Below are 15,641 nucleotides of genomic sequence, written 5' to 3'. Positions count from 1 at the left end.
GGAGGATTATTCTTCTGGAACTCACTCAATTGACGAGCAGCTCCCATTCCCACAACATTCGGATTCCCTCCAAGTACTCCAGCTAGCATACCCAGAGCCTCAGCAATCGCAGCATCATCTCTACCTCTTCCAGCCATCTCTATTCTGAAAACCCAAACAAGCTAAAACAATAAGTACTGATAGGGTTACACAACACCTATCCCGTACAGGGGAAACAGAATAATTACGACTCGACTCGACCGACTATGCTCTGATACCACTAATGTAACACCCTTCTAAAATACCCCAAATATTTAATTAAAATAATAAACATATATCAGAGTAATTATGCAGTTAAGGGTGTCACACAATCATTCACACCATGTTCCAAAATAACTGTCATGCTCTTTATTTAATCAATTAAACATTTGCATAAATCGCAGCGGATATAAATCAAATTAATCAAAACATGTAACATACTACATGTAAACTGGTTCAACAATCATCAACAACACAATTAAAATGTTCCCTCCCGATGTTACATCTATCAGAGCATGACCCACTAGGGAGACTACACTAGACTCCAAGCATTCGCTTCTACTCAACTCATTTCTCGTTACCTGAAAAATAGTTGTAAGGGTGAGTTCCTCAATCAATATAATAAGCATTATAGAATATAATGTCATGTTAAGTAATTTAACACATTAATCACCCTAATCGCAACATACAATTAGTAACAGTACATCCGCTCAACATCAACATAAAGCACAAGTATAATCTCAAATCATACTCCACAACATTCTCAAACACACGTATAATATTGGAATACATCCATTCATATTATACGCCATACATACATTATGCAATGAGACTCCACACATGCGGTACCGACTATTCTTGAACATATAGTTCAAGCTCACCGATCCCTCCAGATACGGCTACTAAGCTCACTAGTCCCACTCATTTGAGATCTAATGACTCACTCACTAATTCCTCACCATGGGAATTAGCTACAGCCCCGAAGGCTAGACTATGCACACTAATCATCTAGCATGCAAATATCAACAACAAATCCACAATGATTCACTCACTAATTCCTCACCATGGGAATTAGCTACAGCCCCAAAGGCTATGCTATGCACGCTAATCATCTAGCAATGCAGCATCAACAACAATTCACAACGGACATATGCTCACACTCTAAGCCATACAACAGTCCATTCACACATACATGTATAATACATACATTCACATCATTATGCATACCATCATACATCATCAACACATGTATCAACACATCATTATCATGTAAATCAATTAAACACAATATTAGCACGCTCTACTAATACCTATACTGCTCAAACAGCGGGAAATAATCCCTATTACATCATACGCCAACATAGGCCAACTCTCAATTATGTACACAACATTAAAAAGCCAATTTTTCCACTCTGCAACAGTGTTAACCGGTTAACGCCCTGGGTTAACCGGTTAACGCAGGCAAAAACACATTTTCTGGCAAAACGCAACAGTGTTAACCGGTTAACGCCCTGGGTTAACCGGTTAACGCAGGCAAAACAACACCTTTTCACAATTCAAAACAGTGTTAACCGGTTAACACCCTGGGTTAACCGGTTAACGCAGACAAAACAGCAGTTCCTGCGCTAACACAAGGCAGAATGCAGAATTCTCCGCATTTTCCGCCGTTGGAGGACTTCCGGACCTCCGATTCCGATCCCGTAAAAAGCTATACGTTCGGAATTTCATTACTAACCCAAACACAGATTCAATTACAGTCTAAATACAATTTATCCAACATAATTCTTCAGCATCAACAATCCCAATTAGGGTCAAATTAACGGCTTATCACTACCCATCACATATTATCCCATAATACCCATTAATCGACGATAAACCCCCCTTACCTGATTAATCCGGCAAATCTTTGAGCTCCAAGCTTTTCTCTCTTCAACCTTCAGCCCTTGCTCTGTCTCTGTGCCCTTTTCCTCTTTCACGATCGTTCTCTGTTTTCACGTGAAACCTTCTTTTTACGAAATGGGATTCTTTCTCTTATTTCCAACATATATATATTTTCCGAATAATAATAATAATAATCCAAAAATAATAATAATAAAATTTCCAATTATTTAATTAAATTAATAAATAAATTATTAACTCAATTTAAATAATTATTTTATTATTATCGGGGTGTTACATACGACACAATCATCCTTGTTAATTTAAAAATGAATCATTTACACCTTCAAGTTTGATCTAAACCCTAAACACATTTTTTTCATAACCCTAGTCAATAACCAGTTTCAACACGTCAGAGACATCCCATTTTTGCTATCTTGATCATATACAGTTGTTTGAATACCATCATATAAAATATTGTTTTGTCCCTAATAATCCCCAGTGATTGTGAACTTACTCAAACTCTGTTTCAGAAGGACATTCATCAGAGTTGTTGTCTAAAACTAAAAAACAAAAATGAGAATATGGGAGAAAATGACCATACCTTTATTCGAGTTTCTTCACTGAATCGAGCTATGAGACCAACGTAGTTTTCAAAACTCAGGGTGTTCTTCTCCTTCGCACGTTTCGTCTTCAATTGGAGTTTCTCAAACTCTCACTATTAGGGCAAAATTAGGAGGACGAGAAGAGAAATACATCTTCCCATTCTAATTATTTGAATGGCCAACAAAATTAAAATATTTATTAATTAGCGACATGATATAAGTTGGCACAATCGTAATTTAAAAATATTAAAAAACAAAATAGAATTGTCACTGAGCAGGACACATAAACACCTAGAATGTGTCATTTCACTTAATGTCTAAATGAACTGAATCTTCACGTGACAAAGTTAGAAATTTTGATTTTTTTTATCGGAGTAAATTAGAAGTCACCTACATAACATGACTAAAATAGTATTAACTCAACTTTAAATTAATCATCTAAATTAAACCTAAATAATTATAACTTTGTTTTAATTTTGTTTTTCAAAATCCAATTATAATCAAAAAATCTATAAATTATTATGATTAAAAGAAGCATTTATTTATTAAAAACTTTATATAGAACAAACGTTACTACTAATTGGAAAAGTAGGGTTTAATTTTCCGATTGAAATTTTGTGTAGCGCTACCTATCTCTCACTCTCTCCGCCTTCCTGCAAATCGCATTTGCCTGGTACGTATATTTCGCACCTCTGCTCTCACCATTTTTAACACCTCTATTTCTTCTTCTCTCACGCTTTCCTTTCTCTTTCTATTCCTTTTCAGATCCTATGCTTCTATCTATTATTTCCGTTATCTCTCAATCTTTCTGATCTATTTTGTTTTATGCAGAAACTAAACTCCGCCTCTTAGAAACCAAGCAAGAAAAATGTCAGGGTATGTTAATTTCACTTTTTTTTCACCACCAGGATCAAGTCCACTACAATAGTACTAATCACTAGAAGTAATTAAGAAATTCTTTTTTTGTTATGTAGTGAAGAAGAGGTTGTTGCCGCAGTCGAGCCTGTTGCTGCTGCTGCTGTAATTCCCGGTGAGCCAATGGACATCATGACTGCCCTACAACTTGTGCTTAGAAAGTCGCGGGCTTATGGCGGTCTTGCACGAGGTCTTCACGAGGGTGCTAAAGTGATTGAGAAGCACACTGCACAGCTCTGTGTTCTAGCCGAAGATTGCGACCAACCTGATTACGTCAAATTGGTGAAAGCCCTTTGTGCAGAGCATAATGTTAGTTTGTTGACAGTTCCAAGTGCAAAGACCCTAGGAGAATGGGCTGGTGTAAGTGCCCTTGACTCTTAACCTAGTTTTATACCGTTCACAAATTTAGATTGTGAGTTTTGATTTGTTTATGGATGCAGCATTTTATTGTGTTAATTTTTGGGCATTTTTTCAATGCAGTTATGTAAGATTGATTCTGAAGGAAAAGCTAGGAAGGTTACTGGTTGCTCTTGTGTAGTTGTCAAGGTATGTTATATACACTTGAAGTTCAAATGTTTCTGGTGTCTTTTTCATGTTATATGTGTATTTATGTGTTTGCGTTTTGCAGGATTTTGGAGAGGAACACGAAGCCTATAATGTTGTTTTGCAGCATGTCAAAGCTAACTGAGTTGCAATATGCATTTGAATTTATGGTTATCAATTTGAAGTTTTTTGCAAGAGTCTAGTGAATTTCACCTCTGTGGAGGATTTTGATGGATTATGGTTTAAAATTTTATTTATCTCATAGCTGCTCTTACTCAATTGACTATACTGTGATTGTCTCTGTTACTGAGATTGACCTGAGTGAAATGTTTATGCTAATCAAAGTTCGAACCCAGTAACCCGATTGTGTTAATCTCAATCACTCATTTTGTTCGTGTAAAAAAATATTCGAAACAAGGATTTTCACTGGAGCTCTTGTCACTAGGGAGATCCAGATTTTTTAGCGATAGAATTCTCTTAGCAAATGAGAGTGGATAGGAGGAGGGAGATGGAAAAGGGAGAATAATTGGTTCACAACTAAACAAAGGGTATAGAGTACAATCATAGCTTGTGTTTTGTTCTAGAATCAAGTTAGAGTTGATAAATGTGGTTTGACAAGTAAAAATGTATGTCCAGCATTAGTTTTAGAAATTGATTTTAGTATAAAACTCAATTCCATTCAAAATCATATTAGATTTCTAGCTTTCGTAATGAAATCGCAATGTTATATTCAAAATTATATTTTTATCCAAATAGTTAATCAACTTTCCCGCAGCCATTCTTACTTTTAGTTGTTTGATTCTCTCCATCTGATTATCTCTCTTTATCACATAATCTATATAATCTATTTTTTACACGCTCAAACCATCTAAATTTATTTTCTACCATTTTTTTCTATGATAAATACTATCCTAACACTCTAATATTATAATTTCTAATCTTTATATTTAGTCTTAATACACATTCAACACAATATCATCACTTTGGTTACATTTATTTTATTTTCGTGCCCAACATTCTATACTATTCAACATTACATGTCTTAGCACAATCTGATAAAAATTTTCCTTCAGTTTGAGCGACACTTTTGTGTCCCATAAAATCCTTGAAGCTCTCCTCCATTTCAATCAATTAAGTTGAATTTGATGATTTAATTCTTATATTTCTCCGTCATTTTGTGTTACCGAATCAAAATATTTAAACCATGTGACTTTTGGGATGATATGGTTTTTAATTCTCCTCTATATGGTAGAAACACTTTTTATTTTATTGAACTTTATATTTTGATATACTCTTCTTATTTATACCTACTTGAAAATCAGTGTTTCTAAAACTTGTCGTCAGTTTTCGACCTCTCAATAAATTCCACTATCAACTCTCCAATTAGTACCGGTTTAGGGATAAACTTTAATGCAAATTTATTGTAACAAGGAAATGTCTCCGAAAACTAGTCAATATTTTTTTAGACATATCTTAGATAACTCAAATATATTAATCCCAACTCTTTCTTTTTTAGATTTTTCACAAAATGTTTTAGAGATATTTTATCATATGTCTTCTCCAAATCAATATGTCTTCTCCAAATCAATAAAATTAAATGTAAGTTTTATTAGTCCATACGATACTATTCCATCGCATGTCGTAAATGCTAGACCAATACTCGACCTCTCCTAAATAAAGTCAATTAGATTTTAACCTTTCCTATAACATTATGGTATATGCCAAGTGCAAATTTGATAAAAAAAATAAAAAATTTTTTTTGGCATAAGTATATTTAAACACAACTCATTTTAAGCTTAACTCATTTTTATAAAATAAATTTTAAAAAATAATTTCAACCAAATTCATTTTCGCATCACTTCGCAATACGGAATAAGACGCTCAAAAGTGCAACCATCCGTCCTAAATAACCGTCGCTCTTATAAGCATCACTGGGAGTGGCGCGAGAATTCAAATCTGCTGAAAATTGAAACCACCAAAAATGGAAGACGACGGTGGAGAGGGTTCGAGCTTCCTAGTCAGCATCATCGAAAATAGAGCGAAAGAGGTTTCGATATTCGATTCTTTGATAAACATTTTTCCATTTCCATGCAAAATCGTTATCTTCATTCAGTTATTTTTCATTTTACTTTTGCTTCAAATTTTTTCTATTCGATCTAGTAAGCTATCAATGTCTTTTTCCTATTAGTTCTTCATTGCTTACTTTTCAAATCGTGTTGATTCTTGTAGTTGATTGTTCGAAACGAAATTAACACAATTTTCAGGATTAAACCGTGGTTTTAATTCTTCTTATTGATCCATACATTTTAGGAATTTCAGTTAAGCAAGTTAGAAATTGAAATCTAGATTTGATTTCCAAATTGTAATGTTACGGAATGCAGCATAACTGTTTAATATACGATTTACGTTATTATGGACTGGTGTATTTGGAGGATTACTTCACTGTAGCACCACACCTCTCGTAAAAAGGCGTGTTCACGTCCGTGTCGGTGTCGGACACGTGCACCGATACTTGTGATTACCTTTAATTTATTTATTTTATTAAATTATTATCGGTGTCGCCGTGTCAGTGTCGGGATCGTGTTCGGATAGTGTCCGTACTTCATAGCTTCATAATGTGAAAAATGCCTTTTATGTTTATGGATCCTATTATCATTTAACGACTAGATATTATGTTTTTTTATTTTTTATTTTAATTATTCTATTGTGAAGCAAACTCAATGAAAGTTTGCTACTAATAATAATATAAATTTTATGTTTTCCCTCAATATTCGCCCCTCTAGTGTTTGTTATTTTGTTAGTTACGTTTGATTATTATAACCGGTTTCTGTTTCGTAGTAATCTGCCACTAATAGTTCCGTGTAGTTAGTTCTTGCGTTTTCTCCCTTATACTCTTCTAATTGCCATGAAGGAATTTGAACAAAACATGGTAATACTAATTTCTTTATTATGACTAGGATTATAAGCTTTTTCGAAAAAAAGGAAATATGATCCTAAACTCATAGCAACTAACTAGTCAGATGGTATAGGTAAAGAGTGAAAACATGTCTTCCACTAATTTGTGAACATTACAGAGGGACTTTTGCTTGTTTGGATTTCAGTGGAGTGCTGAGAAAGTTTAACACCCACGTTTTTTATAGTTTGATAATATTTTTATGACTTATAATATATTAATTCAAGTTAAATAAATGTAATATATAGTGCCTAACTGGGATCAAATCATTCCATCATCTGACAGGTTGGATTAGCTGCTTTTGATTTGAGGTCTGCTTCACTGCACCTTTCACAATATATTGAAACTAGCAGTTTGTATGAAAACACGAAGACATTGCTGCATTTCTATGACCCCATTGTTATCATTGTTCCTCCAAACAAGTCAGCTTCCAATTCTACCAGTGCAGTTACAGAATTGGTTGATAGATTTTATGGTTCGGCCAAGAAGGTGCGTGGCCATGTCTGTTTGTCCTTTCGTCCTTTCTAATGGTTGCTGTCTGACTGTGAAGCACATTTCATTTGGAGTCCTTTTATATGCAGGCAGTGTTGTCCCGTGCTTGTTTCGATGACACAAAGGTGTTATCACATACCTTTTGCCTTTCAATTGATTTCAAGAATATATAGGATGCTTTGACAAAAATTTTTCCTCAGAAATGCATTAAAGTTTTGTGTTTTAGGGCGCTATCTTAATAAAAAACCTAGCCGCGAGGGATCCTTCTGCACTTGGTTTGGACACTTATTACAAGCAGTATTATCTGTGCTTGGCTGCCGCCGCCGCTGTTTTAAAGTGGTACTACCTCTGTCTCAATTAACTTGTCCTTTTAAGGAAATTCATGTCTTAAGAAATATAATTAATTGCACTCTTTTCGAAGGAGAAATAATCCTTTTTTGACTAAAAACCTAAAATCTCCTTAGTATAGTAGAAGTTGGTAGAATGACTAACTAATACTTATAAGATAAACGGAGGTATCGATAAATAAGGATATTATTACACCATTCAATGACATTTTTTATTGTATAATTGTTTCTCAAAATTCTCCATTCTTTTGAAGTTAAATTATATTTAGCATATCTTCAAAATTTCATATTAACTTAAATTTAATGAATTTATCAGTGTTTGTATGTGTAAGAAGACGAACATGTGATTTGTGTGTCTTTCTTTTGGGGAGTGGTTACATGTATATATGTATGTTTATTTAATACTTATTTTCTAACTGTTCGATTGCCTGAATTTCATTTTTAACTATGCTTGCCAGGACAGAAGCAGAAAAAGGGGTGGTTGTTACCAATCACTCATTGTCGGTATGTGCTACATGATTATTCCTTCATTCATGTTTTTGAAATTTATATTAGTTAGATGTAATTTAACTTTCAAGTGAATGTAGCTTATCTTATCAGAAATCCCTATTATCTTTATGAAAATAAGGTTGTATATATAAGAAACAACTTATGCACTTACAACTTTGAACAACACAATATTTTTAGCTCCATTAAGCTTTAAGTGCAGCAACCGTTTATAAAGTTCTGCTATCTAATGGGTGTAAGAATCCTGCAAGTAGCGTTAGCGGATTGTGTGCAGGTGCATCATGCTTACCTTTACAGAGTTTCATGGAAACAAATTCAAATTTAAAATAGTAAATGAATTAATCTCTTTCTTGGGTATTGTAGATTATTTATGGCACAAACATACTATGTTGCTTTATTAGAAAAACCCAAGATGCACTGTATCGTTACGAATGTGCAAAACTCATATGCAAGCTGGAAAAAAAGTTCCATTGTAAATAAATTGGAAGTTGATGAAGGGAGTTACAAATTCACTTTTTACACGATTCATTATGCAAGTCAATAAGCTTTAGGGTGCTTAGTAGCATACAAACAATGCGCACCTGCAGTAAACTCCGTCAGCCTGTTGCCATATCTTTCAAATGTTTCAGTACAGAGCCTCAAATATTCAGTTTTGCGCAAGTACATGTGAAGTGTTTCTGCTGGTTTCATTATAAACTTCCATGTTCCAACCTTTAATTTCCATTCCATGGGTTATATATGTTCTTTAGGGAAGTGGTCATTGAACACTGCCCAAACCCTGTATACTCTATGTCTTCTATCATAAATACCGACATCATTTTTAAATAATTCTCAATCTGAATTTAGCGCACAGAGGATTGAATCCCCCATTTTTGCGGCACATTTCTCTATTTCAGGTCACCTTTAATGGAACATTTGACCACATGAATATTGATGCGACCAGGTAAGTTTGCTTGCTTTTTTGAGCTGTCAGTTGTTCTGTACTGGTGACGGGCTAGTACAAACTACATTAGTTTTCCCTAAGTAATAATGTGTTGATATAATCTTTCTTGATTCCTGTCCTTACTTTTGTGATATATTCTCAGCAATAAAATTTGGATATGAAGTCCATTAAACATTTCATATATCATCTTTTTAGTCTATGATAATGGATTTTGTGATTCAAATTTAAATGCAGCGTCCAAAATTTGGAAATTATTGAGCCATTTCATTCTGCCCTACTGGGAACATGCAACAAAAAGAGAAGTTTGTTTCACATGCTCAAGACAACTAAAACTATTGGAGGGTATGTGGTTTTCTTATTTATTTTTTTGGATGGGCATGGGAGGGTGTGTGATGATTCACACAAGTTTCCAGGCACATCATTTGTTGATTGACATTTTATTTGTTTCCTCCAGGACTAGGCTCCTTCGTGCCAATTTGTTGCAGCCTCTAAAAGACATCGAAACAATCAATGCTCGTCTAGATTGCCTAGTCAGTGTCAATCAAGTTCTCTCAAGTTTAACTTAAAGCTTCTCTTTGCTAACCTTTCAATTTTACTATTTCCAACTTTTTTCTGGTGCAAGTTTACCCTTATTATCAAATTCAGTCCTGGTGTACTCTTCTTTAAACTTCAGTACCCTAGTCTGAAACATCACTAGTAATTATGGTCTGATTTGAATCTTTTAAGCTTGAAAACTGTGAAGTAGATTTTATGTTTATTTATTTTGACATGTCCTCTAATATTTCATTTTAGGATGAACTGATGAACAACGAACAACTATTTTTTGCCCTCTGTCAGGTTTTACGTAAATTTCCAAAAGAGACTGGTAAATGAGAGCATTAATTGAACTAACATTAGTCTTTAAAATATTCATACATCTTTGGTTTTCATACGTACAGGCTGTATTGTTTCAGATAGAGTTTTATGCCACTTCTGCTTTAAGCCGAAGAAAGTTACAATTGAGGTCAGGTCAGTTGATCGTGCTAAAAAGAGTCAAGTGCTAGTATCAAGTGTAATCCTCCTTAAAACTGCTTTAGATGCTCTTCCATTACTGTCTAAGGTACCCCCCTCTCTTTCTCTCACTAACACCCATGATAATTAGACACATGTATTCCCAAATTTATCAAATAATGAAGAGATATTTCAGATCTTTTATTCTGATAAACATAACAGGCGCTTAAGGATGCCAAGAGTTTCCTTCTTTCAAATATCTACAAGTCCGTTTGTGAAAATGAAAAATATGATCTTATTAAGAAAAGGTATGCTAAAGTTTTCTTATGCCAATGCGTACATATAACTGTTGCATGTAAGATGAGGAAAACATTATTATACGAGTTAGTATAGTTCTGAAGCTATTATGAGGGGAAAAACAGACTAGAATATTCAGAGCAAGCAAAGTGTTGTTGAATCCATAATCACCAAATATTTGTTTTCCATATTACAAATGCACAGAAGAGTTCATATATGTGATGAAGTTCCTGATTAATATGAATTGCTCCATCCTAGTTCACTGTATGTAAACAGTGCACGTTAGGTTAAACCTTATCCATAGAATCAAGAAATTGTTTTCTACAAATTGCTATACTCTAGATGGTCACATCATATCACACTAAAATGTAAACTATTTATCGAGTATTATACAATATATTAATTGATAAAAAAATTTATACTGTGTAATTCCAATTATTTCCTACTTAAATAATAGGATTAATCATCTCACAACTTTAGGAAATTTGTTACAGGATAGAGGAAGTTATTGATGAAGATGTGCTTCATGCGCGGGTTCCTTTTGTTGCCTGCACTCAGCAATGCTTTGCTGTTAAGGCTGAAATTGATGGTCTCTTGGATATTTCACGAAGATCATTTTGTGAAACCAGTGAAGGTTTATGCATATGTTTGCTAAAGTTTTCTTTCCTGTCAACAGTGTAATATTTCTTTGAATTCAGCTCACCATACGAGGCTTTCCTAAAACATTTGGCATTTCCTGCCCAGCTATCCACACTCTTGCAAACAATTATCGAGAGGATTTCAAGTTGCCAAATTTAAAGCTTACTTTCAAAAACAGGCAGGGATTCCACTTTATTGTACCACAGAAGAATATTCAAGGAAAGCTTCCAAGCAAGTTCATTCAGGTTAGAATTGGATTTATGTTGCTATATTTTTAAGAATATCCTTTTAAGTTTCTCTTTTCCCTGAACATAGTATTTTTTTTTACGATTGTACTAGATTGTAAAACACGGGAACAACATTCATTGCTCAACTTTGGAACTAGCATCTGTGAGTAGTTTGATCATTTGGGTTTCATAGGCATATGAATTCTATTTAACTTACAAAAATAATATACAAATACAAATTTCTTATTTAAATACATTGACTATACTTGTTTGACTGCGCATTTGGTTGGAGTTCACTAATGTAAGGATTTAATGTGCATGCATCGAAGTTTGCAAGATATTGGTCAAGCTTACTGCATTTTTCCCAATAATGGGGTTCAATGGATATATACCGCAGAAGGAAACGATTCCTCTGTTCCATCTAACTCCTGCTTCTAATAGAGGCTCTTTATTATATATGACAAGTCATATGCTAAGGAGGCTTAGATATTTTAAGTGTCACATTTGATTAGACATTTAATCTTTCTACTGGTGAATTTAGCTTTGTCTTGTATATGGTTGGCCCAACAAGAATATTACTTTACTCAAAAAATGGTAAGCATAGTCCACCCTTCTGATTTCAAATATGACACATAAAATGAAGCTGCATTTGTTTTATGTCACATTATCACCAGGCTATAAGATGTTTCTTTAGAAGCTTGTTTGGGCTCTTGAAAACTCCAATTTTCTTTTATTTTTATGAAACTTGCAGTTGAACGCTAGGAATAAATCTGCAGCTGCAGAATGCTATACAAGAACAGAGGTTTGTCTGGAAGGTACTAGTAATTAATGTACTGCCAGGTGCCACCTGCCAATGCAAACTTTCACGGGCTTGGGCATGTTGGCATTTTTGTTCATTTGTGCATCACACAACTCGCTTTGACTTTGGCAAGTGCCAAGAAAGGAAACTATTGAAAGATCATTTTGAGTTGGAAAATTCTCTAGGGTGGGATACAGGCTTACAAGGTTTAATTTATCCAGTTTAATTGCAAAAGCTGTTCATCAAATGGATTTGGTCTTTAATAAATATTAAAACCGAAAATTTAATTAGAAAATTGAGCATGTAGGTACAAATCCTATATATTTACTGCCTTGAACTTGCAATATCTCATATTTTCAGTTATTATATTTCCCTGTTATAGATGTATTTATGGCAATAGAAAACAATTACAGAACTAATGGATGCAATCCGTGAGAATGTCTCTGCATTGACACTGCTAGCTGAGATGCTGTGTTTGTTAGATATGATTGTTAACTCATTTTCTCATATGATTTCAACTAAGCCTGTGGATCAATATACAAGACCAGAATTTACAGGTAAGAAAATTGGTAATTTCCGTAACATTTTTTTTACTGCGGTAGAGAAAACTCTTAATTGATGTTTTATTTTTATTTGCTAGAAAATGGGCCAATGGCAATTGATGCTGGTAGACACCCAATCTTGGAGAGCATACACAATGACTTTGTTGTAAGTAATGAACATATCTCGTAAGCATTGTAACTCCAACATGGTAATTATGAGTAAATTAATCATTTGCATTGCAGGCCAACAATTTATTTCTGTCCGAAGCCTCAAACATGGTGATTGTGACAGGCCCCAATATGTAAGAAAATATCTGTTTCACATTCAAGAATAACTGTTACATACTGGAGGATTGGTGATAGTGAAACTCTAGATGAACTTTAGCTCTATATGTAATACAGTGACTATCTATGAGTCATGACTAATTGTGTTTAGTAAGAGTACAAAAGCGTGTATGGGCTTACTAGTGATAAGATGGGCTTACTAGTGATAAGAAAACGTAGTACAGACTACAGACTACAGAGGATACATATCATTTCTTTCAGATGAGGTTGTTATTTTTAAAAACCCAATAAACAATTGATGCTGAAACTAGACTTAATTAGGTGATGTATTGTCCAGTGTATTTCTCTTCAAACGATGCCTTAAAAACCAACATCAGTTTTTTGAAATTCTTATGTGTCAATTATTTTAATGTGAATTATTCGTGAGATGCAGCAAAAATTACTTTATTTTTGTGTAGCTAGTTTAGATGAAGAATATAGTCCCGGAGTTTATTTCTACATTCCTTTCCCCTCAGGAGCGGAAAGAGTACTTTCCTTCAACAAGTGTGTCTCATAGTTATTCTTGCTCAAGTTGGGTGTTATGTTCCTGCCCGCTTCTTGACTCTGAGGGTAGTTGATCGTGTTTTCACAAGGATGGGTGCATTTGATAATCTTGAATCAAATTCTAGCACGGTACAATTTCTAGATGCATGTGTTTTGAAGCTATTTGATTCTGATCACATGGACTTTGATTATATATGAAGTTATCTGGAAGTGTAGTTCATGACAGAGATGAAGGAGACAGCTTTTATCATGCAAAATGTTTCACAGAGGTAAAACTACCTTTTAATTTTCTTCATTCTTGGTATGCATGACAGCTTTATATATTTTGTTTGATGCAGGAGTCTGATTGTTATGGATGAACTTGGTAGGGCTACTTCTTCATCTGATGGGTTTGCAATTGCATGGAGCTGCTGTGAACATCTTTTGTCACTTAAAGCGTAATTGTTGCATAATCATTTATCACTAGACATTTTTAACAAACTTTTATGGCATGGATTTCTGATAACTAATAAAACAAAGGTCTTGGTTAGCTTTTCGATTTATCGTTACTTCAATGGAAGATAATTTGAAAAAAGAAGACATTAAAACACTTGAAAATTTGGAGCTAAAATTTCCATCACTGCTTTGGTATTGAATTGTTTATTGCAAGACAGTTGGTGACCCCAATAGGTTTTCCCATCTAAGGAACATATTTATATAATTAACCTTCCGGTCTTAGCCATATTTATCATCTTCCTTCAGGTATACCATATTTGCCACTCATATGGAGAATATATCCGAATTAGCAACAATCTATGCTAACGTGAAAATTCATCACTTTCATGTCGAATTAAAAAACAACCATTTGGAGTTCAAGGTGGTATCTCTAATTCTCTATTCTTTTTCTCTTGCATCAGATTACTATCTTCAAACTAATATTTTTCTTTACTTAGTTTCAACTTAAGGAAGGACCGAAGCATATCCCCCATTATGGGCTTCTGTTAGCAGAAGTGGCAGGATTGCCAAATTCGGTTATTGAGACCGCCAGAATGATCACATCAAAGATTTCAGAAAAGGTGATTATATTAATACTAGCATAACTAGGATGTTCATTTAAATGAGGTACACTTTAGTTCTCATTAATTAAAAGACAATCAAGCTTGAAACCTTAAATTATAAAAACTCTTGGAAGAAATTTCAGTGCAAACAAAAGAGAATCAAATGCTTATATTTTGATAGGAAATCTCATACATGAATGCATACAAAATTTGTAGCCAAATGCACGGCAAGATCGTTCCTAAGTATTTAAGCTGTCATCACTATGATTGTGCCACTGCCATCTATGAATACATCTAATAAATTGCACAAAATTGGGCGCTTCTAGTATATTTTTCATATCCACTGACATGTTAAGTAGTGAACAAAGAACACATGTTAAACATAAACAGGCACTAAGCACTAACACTAACATGCGATATTGAATCACTGTCGTTAGGAGAAGAAAAGAATGGAGATCAACTGCTTGCAGAATCACTCAATCCAGAATGCTTATCATGTTGCACAAAGATTGTTATGCCTTAAATATTCCAATCAAGACGAGGATACAATTCGGCAAGCTTTGCATAATCTCAAGGAATACTGTGTCAAACAAAAGCTTTAAAAATGGCATACAGACAATTTTTTTTCCATGGGCTGATTCTTTTCACATATGCAACTGTCATTAGATTGAATAATTTTGAAAAAAAATTGTACTCAATTGCATCACTATCAGAACTTTACTGGAGTTTAAATGTAATGTTCTTTTTCCGTTTTCCTTTTTCAGGATAAAGAAAAATTGATTTGATTTTAGAATTCATAACCTACTTTGTTTTGTTTTATAAGTATTTTACTAATATTCCTATCTCCATTTCCTATCCCAATACTTACGGCAGATACTATTCACCGTATTTATACGGTCTTTAATAAAATAATATTAAAATTTTATTTTAAATAAAAAAATAGGGTCTAATAGTGATGCGCTGAAAGTGTAATTTTTTTTTACACTGTCATCCAATAAGAATATATCATTTTATCATTTCATATAATTATTTTAAAATTTTCAATCTGACTTGACAGGATGCATGGTCGTCATTGGTTGAC

General features: G+C 33.9%; 2 protein-coding genes across 5 annotated transcripts; both read left to right on the top strand.

Moving 5' to 3' along the window:
* The first annotated feature begins 3,041 nt into the window (after nt 1-3,041).
* LOC127120596 (40S ribosomal protein S12-2) lies at nt 3,042-4,318 on the top strand. Its single transcript, XM_051051077.1, has 5 exons — nt 3,042-3,174; nt 3,333-3,377; nt 3,476-3,776; nt 3,897-3,962; nt 4,045-4,318. The coding sequence occupies exons 2-5, from the start codon at nt 3,370-3,372 to the stop codon at nt 4,102-4,104; spliced, it is 435 nt and encodes a 144-aa protein (XP_050907034.1). The 5' UTR covers nt 3,042-3,174; nt 3,333-3,369; the 3' UTR covers nt 4,105-4,318.
* A 1,475-nt stretch (nt 4,319-5,793) lies between these two features.
* LOC127120595 (DNA mismatch repair protein MSH4) lies at nt 5,794-15,312 on the top strand. Of its 4 annotated transcripts, XM_051051074.1 has the most exons (24): nt 5,794-6,006; nt 7,198-7,401; nt 7,494-7,529; nt 7,631-7,743; nt 8,210-8,255; nt 9,155-9,201; nt 9,436-9,543; nt 9,656-9,731; nt 9,994-10,066; nt 10,155-10,300; nt 10,414-10,499; nt 10,983-11,122; nt 11,233-11,372; nt 11,467-11,517; nt 12,106-12,169; nt 12,567-12,710; nt 12,794-12,861; nt 12,939-12,997; nt 13,496-13,652; nt 13,740-13,792; nt 13,862-13,960; nt 14,265-14,379; nt 14,456-14,578; nt 14,998-15,312. In XM_051051074.1, the coding sequence occupies exons 1-24, from the start codon at nt 5,941-5,943 to the stop codon at nt 15,160-15,162; spliced, it is 2,379 nt and encodes a 792-aa protein (XP_050907031.1). In that variant the 5' UTR covers nt 5,794-5,940; the 3' UTR covers nt 15,163-15,312. The 4 variants fall into 4 exon arrangements, 3 of the variants coding, with proteins under 3 accessions (XP_050907031.1, XP_050907032.1, XP_050907033.1); XR_007803227.1 differs by lacking the exon at nt 14,998-15,312 and having other exon boundaries at nt 13,862-13,887; nt 14,456-14,582; XM_051051075.1 differs by lacking the exon at nt 11,467-11,517.
* Nucleotides 15,313-15,641: the final 329 nt, after the last annotated feature.

Source organism: Lathyrus oleraceus, chromosome 2 (genome assembly GCF_024323335.1).
Source record: "Lathyrus oleraceus cultivar Zhongwan6 chromosome 2, CAAS_Psat_ZW6_1.0, whole genome shotgun sequence".
Lineage (NCBI taxonomy): Eukaryota > Viridiplantae > Streptophyta > Magnoliopsida > Fabales > Fabaceae > Lathyrus > Lathyrus oleraceus.
The sequence above is the reverse complement of the archived record's forward strand: the minus strand, read 5'-3'. Positions and strand labels throughout refer to the sequence as shown.